Raw genomic sequence first — 7,479 nt, forward strand, 5'->3', positions numbered from 1 at the left:
CAGCGACCAAAAAAAAAAAAACGACTCAGAAAAAGAGGGAAACGAAGCGGTCTTCTGGTCAGACTCCGGAGACGGGCACATCGTGCACCACTCCCCAGCATTCTTCTTGCCAATGTCCAGTCTCTTGACAACAAGGTTGATGAAATCCGAGCAAGGGTAGCATTCCAGAGGGACATCAGAGACTGTAACGTTCTCTGCTTCACGGAAACATGGCTCACTGGAGAGACGCAATCCGAAGCGGTGCAGCCAGCGGGTTTCTCCACGCATCGCGCCGACAGAAACAAACATCTCTCTGGTAAGAAGACGGGCGGGGGCGTATGCCTTATGGCCAACGTGACATGGTGTGATGAAGGAAACATACAGGAACCCAAATCCTTCTGTTCACCTGATTTAGAATTCCTCACAATCAAATGTAGACCGCATTATCTACCAAGAGAATTCTCTTCGATTATAATCACAGCCGTATATATCCCCCCCAAGCAGACACATCGATGGCTCTGAACGAACTTTATTTAACTCTCTGCAAACTGGAAACGATTTATCCGGAGGCTGCATTCATTGTAGCTGGGGATTTTAACAAGGCTAATCTGAAAACAAGACTCCCTAAATTTTATCAGCATATTGATTGCGCAACCAGGGGTGGAAAGACCCTGGATCATTGTTACTCTAACTTCCGCGACGCATATAAGGCCCTGCCCCGCCCCCTTTCGGAAAAGCTGACCACGACTCCATTTTGTTGATCCCTGCCTACAGACAGAAACTAAAACAAGAAGCTCCCACGCTGAGGTCTGTCCAACGCTGGTCCGACCAAGCTGACTCCACACTCCAAGACTGCTTCCATCACGTGGACTGGGAGATGTTTCGTATTGCGTCAGACAACAACATTGACGAATACGCTGATACGGTGTGCGAGTTCATTAGAACGTGCGTTGAAGATGTCGTTCCCATAGCAACGATTAAAACATTCCCTAACCAGAAACCGTGGATTGATGGCAGCATTCGTGTGAAACTGAAGGCACGAACCACTGCTTTTAATCAGGGCAAGGTGTCTGGTAACATGACTGAATACAAACAGTGCAGCTATTCCCTCCGCAAGGCTATCAAACAAGCTAAGCGCCAGTACAGAGACAAAGTAGAATCTCAATTCAACGGCTCAGACACAAGAGGTATGTGGCAGGGTCTACAGTCAATCACGGACTACAGGAAGAAACCCAGCCCAGTCTCGGACCAGGATGTCTTGCTCCCAGGCAGACTAAATAACTTTTTGCCCGCTTTGAGGACAATACAGTGCCACTGACACGGCCTGCAACGGAATCATGCGGTCTCTCCTTCACTGCAGCCGAAGTGAGTAAGACATTTAAACGTGTTAACCCTCGCAAGGCTGCAGGCCCAGACGGCATCCCCAGCCGCGCCCTCAGAGCATGCGCAGACCAGCTGGCCGGTGTGTTTACGGACATATTCAACCAATCCCTATACCAGTCTGCTGTTCCCACATGCTTCAAGAGGGCCACCATTGTTCCTGTTCCCAAGAATGCTAAGGTAACTGAGCTAAACGACTACCGCCCGTAGCACTCACATCCGTCATCATGAAGTGCTTTGAGAGACTAGTCAAGGACCATATCACCTCCACCCTACCTGACACCCTTGACCCACTCCAATTTGCTTACCGCCCAAATAGGTCCACAGACGATGCAATCTCAACCACACTGCACACTGCCCTAACCCATCTGGACAAGAGGAATACCTATGTGAGAATGCTGTTCATCGACTACAGCTCGGCATTCAACACCATAGTACCCTCCAAGCTCGTCATCAAGCTCGAGACCCTGGGTCTCGACCCGCCCTGTGCAACTGGGTACTGGACTTCCTGACGGGCCGCCCCCAGGTGGTGAGGGTAGGCAACAACATCTCCTCCCCGCTGATCCTCAACACTGGGGCCCCACAAGGGTGCGTTCTGAGCCCCCTCCTGTACTCCCTGTTCACCCACGACTGCGTGGCCATGCACGCCTCCAACTCAATCATCAAGTTTGCGGACGACACAACAGTGGTAGGCTTGATTACCAACAACGACGAGACGGCCTACAGGGAGGAGGTGAGGGCCCTCGGAGTGTGGTGTCAGGAAAATAACCTCACACTCAACGTCAACAAAACTAAGGAGATGATTGTGGACTTCAGGAAACAGCAGAGGGAACACCCCCCATCCACATCGATGGAACAGTAGTGGAGAGGGTAGCAAGTTTTAAGTTCCTCGGCATACACATCACAGACAAACTGAATTGGTCCACTCACACAGACAGCATCGTGAGGAAGGCGCAGCAGCGCCTCTTCAACCTCAGGAGGCTGAAGAAATTCGGCTTGTCACCAAAAGCACTCACAAACTTCTACAGATGCACAATCGAGAGCATCCTGGCGGGCTGTATCACCGCCTGGTATGGCAACTGCACCGCCCTCAACCGTAAGGCTCTCCAGAGGGTAGTGAGGTCTGCACAACGCATCACCGGGGGCAAACTACCTGCCCTCCAGGACACCTACACCACCCGATGCTACAGGAAGGCCATAAAGATCATCAAGGACATCAACCACCCGAGCCACTGCCTGTTCACCCCGCTGTCATCCAGAAGGCGAGGTCAGTACAGGTGCATCAAAGCTGGGACCGAGAGACTGAAAAACAGCTTCTATCTCAAGGCCATCAGACTGTTAAACAGCCACCACTAACATTGAGTGGCTACTGCCAACACACTGTCAATGACACTGACTCTACTCCAGCCACTTTAATCATGGGAATTGATGGGAAATTATGTAAATATATCACTAGCCACTTTAAACAATGCTACCTTATATAATGTTACTTACCCTACATTGTTCATCTCATATGCATACGTTGATACTGTACTCTATATCATCGACTGCATCCTTATGTAATACATGTATCACTAGCCACTTTAACTATGCCACTTGGTTTACATACTTATCTCATATGTATATACTGTACTCGATATCATCTACTGTATTGATTTGAGAACACTCAGGATGTTATCTTGTCTAAAACAAGGTTTGGGTTTGTGAGATACCATGTTTCTCTGGATCTCAGTGACCACATCTTAATGAAATCATATCATAGCCTTTTACATACTGTACCTCCACAGGGGTGAAGATAGTGAAGACAGCTGTTTGGCAATCATCAGTAACAGTAAAAAATTATGCACAACTGTCTAAAGACAAAATGTGGAAAGACACTCCTGTCACCTGTGTGGCATAACCAACCAAAGACATGGTACACCAGGGGTGAGTTGTGTTTAGATCACACTGTGGCATCTGATTGGACAGTGGCTATTGAGCGCAGAGATGAGGGTGATAGCCTGAGAGCACATTGATCCAGAGGCCTAGTGGTGGTTTACTTGGCAGGATGCCTGAGGTAGAGATTCATAGTATATCTGAAAAGACTCAAATGACCCCGATAGCTAACAAAAACATCCAACAGAAAGAGGGGGGGGTACTGCCAATTTTTAAGCATTACCTTGGACCTACAGTAGTATTCCTTTGTGATGCTCTAAGGTGCCTTACAGATTGTTTGATGTTGAATTAGTGAGAGATTAGTTAGGAAGCACTAATTAGTGTGCCCCTATAACAAACTGATATGTAATCATCTACATTACCTACACCTCTCCTCAATAAGTCATAAGCAGCAATAGCAGTGAATATACACTGAGTTTACAAAACATTAGGAACACCTGCTCTTTCCAAGACATAGTTTGACTGACCAGGTGAAAACTACGATCCTTATTGATGTCACTTGTTAAATCCACTTCAATCAGTGTAGCTGAAGGGGAATATTTTTAAGCCTTGAGACAATTGAGACAGGGATGGTGTATGTGTGCCATTCAGAGAGTGAATGGGCAAGACAACATATTTTTGTAACTCAATATTAGGAAGGTGTTCTTAACGTTTTGTACACTCAGTGTAGATTAGCTACTGTATGTGAATGTGAGTGAGCTGCTGCCAACCAAAAACCTCACAGGCATATATCACATACATTATCTATAAGTAGAGTTTGATAATACTGTGGCAACGACACTTAAACAGTGTTGAGTAGCTGGAAGTCCTGCTCTCAGTCTATCAAGTCTACAAGGTGAGCGCAGCAGGGGAACTCTCTTTCCCCAGCCACTCTCTGTATGGCCATGATCTGGCTTAAGATAGAATAGCTTAATTTCCCCCGGGGTTGCTATTACTGAAGACTCAACATGGCATATGTTATACATATAGCCCAGAATCACACCATTGTGCATAATGGGTCTGAGTGCTTAGCAACATGCTCAGCACTACATTAATGTATAGACAGCTGGCAGATGTCTGTGAAGTTATTTTGGTAAAGGTGAGAGATCTAATGTAAGTTTTATATTTTTTTTCATTCTCCAGATGATTTAAAATAGTAAGCTTCAACAGTGGCATTAACATTGAGTAAGGTGCAGACATTCATTTTGACCTGATCTGGTGTGAAGGAGTCACTTGGCCTGTACAAACACTGCAAATGTGTTAGCCATGGTTGGTTTTTAACCCACACACACACACACACACACACACACACACACACACACACACTCCTCTTCGTTTGGGTCACATATTATCTTTGAATGCCAGAGACAAATGCAAAAGACTTGTCAATCTTCCTATATCTTTTTCTCCTCTCTCTTTCATCCTTATTTCTCTCTGGTTTTATTGAGGTGCCAGTCATCCAGGACAGGATGACATGGCTCAGCTGGATATGTAAATAAAACCAGGGACTGTGGACTCATGGGAACATGCCTCTGATCGCAGTTCAATAACCCCACCATAGACCACCTGGCTGTCAATGTAGAGGGGAGAGGGAGAATGGAGAGAGAAGAGAGTGCACAGAGAATAGTGCTGGAGAGGGAAAAAATGGTGCATAGGGGAGAGAAGCAGGGACTGATGCACAGAGAGTAGAAGGTAGAGGGGGTATAGGGGGAAGGGGAGGAGAGAGGGGAGCAAGGGGATGGGAGAGTGACAAGATGTTTTGACTGAAAGGATGGGGATGGGGTTACGGACCACATCTTGAACCATTCATCAATCAGGGGCATGTGAGAAATGCAGAAGGTTGGGTTAAAAGCTGAGGCCATTGGGGTCACAATGTCACATGTTATGCCTTCCAGAAACCTCCAGAGAACCTTCTAGTAATCACCAGGGTCTGCAACAGGCAGTCATGGATCAGTGTGTAGAGTGGAACACACACACACTCACACACAAACAGTTCGCGTGGGTTAGTGTGATACTGTATTACTAAGAATGTACTTCTCCCTCGTCTCCAGACGTGCTTGCTCGGCGTGCTAGGTTCCCCAAAATTCTCCCTCCACTATAAGCGCTGACTCCCTCTCTTGCTGAGGCTAGCACACATACGCATGCACTCACCGCTCACCCTTGATGAATGTGTCTGGGATTACAAAACGAATCCGCTGAGATCTTGTGTGGCCGAGTATTGTATCGCATGTGCAAATGCAAAAAATGAGATAGCATTGGGAATCACGCGAGCTCAAACTTCAATGAATGCGACCAAGGACTCCGCAAACTCGCGCCAGTCACTACCCTCCACACCCAATCCCCCATCCACCTCAGGTGCACCAGAAATAAAGGCACATATAACAAGATGCATGGCGCGCACATATCCCACACTACATTTATTGGCCAGGTTGAAAATAGCCAACTGACTTTTGTTTTTTATCAAACAAATGTTCCTGCAAAATCCTGCATAAAATAATTCCCCCACTCCTAATCTCCATGCAACAAGTTCTGTGCAGAAATGGAACCCTATCTCTCCAAGCGTAATGTGTGAAAAATATATTCAGATCAAAGTGTTATGTAGATTTCAGAGCACATGAAAAAAAAAGTTACATCTTTGTATAATTCAAACTGAAAAGCGCACACGCATTGCATACACACACTGCTTTCAGGGCCGATTAATTGGATACGATTGACCGGTGCATTAATACCTGAGTCCGTGTAGCGTGGTCTGGCGAGGTCCCGGAAATGGTAAATGAAATCCAGACAGTTCTCATTCTGTACTTCCCCTTTAGAGCACAGATCAGACAGTAGTTCTAGTGCTTTTTGACAAATCTCGTCCTCTCTGTCGCCAGGCATTTCCCACCAGCATCCTTCTGAATGGAGGGGCTCCTATGGCACCACCACACCACCCCGCCCACCAGAGAGTCGACTAGCCCCCGCAGAATCACACTAATCCTCCCGGCAGAGAGTCAACTGAAGCCCCAGTAGCAGCGCACCACTCCACCCGAAGCGGAGTCACCAACACTCAGCAGCTCAGCACCACTCTGGCTGTCTGAAAAACCAACCAGGGTAGCGGAGGAGGAACAGGTAAGTACTAGGTCAAAAAAACATAATATTCCTTTATTTCTTTCCAAACGTCGGGCATCCCTTTTCGAGTGTGTAGTATGCAATTGTGGGGTTTTCCCCATCAAAAGTATTCTATCGTACAATTTAGCCACAGGTTGAATGTCCGACCACTCACAGGCTATGAGGCGCCGTGCGCTGTCCACACTCAATTGGTGTTGAAAAAGTGCATGCGCTCTCTCGATGCGTGAATGACCGGCGCCGCGCAGCCGGTCTCTCAACTCACCATCAACGCAATGAGCGAGCGCGATCCCGACTCTCCACAGTTCAAAGCGCTCCGCTTAGTAACGGCGCTGTCAACACTAAACCCCCAGTGCTCTCTTTGCGCCGAGACCCCTGGGCTGGCATCCAAATGCACGTCAAGACTGACGCCCAACTGGCTTTCCATAGAACTGGCCCTGAGAACGAACTAATTAGGGGTGTTGACTGTGCATGTTTTCTGCTACTGCATTTTTATTGTTTTTCTCAGTTATATTCTATGCTGTTCTGTTTATAACTTTGGACATGTTAGAGAGAGTGCAACATAATAGTGGCCAGGTAGGACTGTTGTTCTACCTATTTATCTTGGGATATACAGTATGTCAATGCCATTAAGGGCTGCATGGTGAGGCTGGTTGATAACTAATTATATTGTAGATTTGCACAATTGATCAGTAAGCACCTATTTTATTGTGCAGTCAATGTAATAATTTCTCAGTCCATTTCAGTGACTGACAGGTACTGTATTAACCATGTGTGTGTGTGTGTGTGTGTGTGTGTGCATGCATGCATGTACAGAATATGTGTTTGATCTATAGATCTAAAGATGGAACTATAGGGGACTAGAGGTGTATGTAATACATTCCTGTCCAGACAGTTTTGTAAAGATGAATGAAAACAGCCTGTGCAACAAATAGATATTTAAGCAGCACAATGGAGCTAAAGCTACCAGCCCCATAGAGCCTTATACAGGAGTAGAATCAGACTCCATAATGGATGAGAGCAAACCCTTTCCATCCCGGAGGGCATGGTTACCTCATAAAGAGCAACACATTAAATAAAGCTTAGCACCACTGGACACGT

General features: G+C 46.6%; 1 protein-coding gene across 1 annotated transcript in view; it reads right to left on the bottom strand.

The window, feature by feature from the left end:
- The window catches only part of LOC112263777 (synaptotagmin-9), a 42,214-nt gene extending 35,522 nt beyond the window's left edge, over positions 1-6,692 (bottom strand). Inside the window, exon 1 of the mRNA XM_042330954.1 lies at positions 6,003-6,692. Within this exon, the coding sequence (XP_042186888.1) occupies positions 6,003-6,150 (148 nt within the window). The 5' untranslated portion in view covers positions 6,151-6,692. The remainder of the gene's footprint in view (positions 1-6,002) is intronic.
- Positions 6,693-7,479: the final 787 nt, after the last annotated feature.

The sequence above is a fragment of the Oncorhynchus tshawytscha genome, linkage group LG12 (genome assembly GCF_018296145.1).
Source record: "Oncorhynchus tshawytscha isolate Ot180627B linkage group LG12, Otsh_v2.0, whole genome shotgun sequence".
NCBI classification, from domain to species: domain Eukaryota; kingdom Metazoa; phylum Chordata; class Actinopteri; order Salmoniformes; family Salmonidae; genus Oncorhynchus; species Oncorhynchus tshawytscha.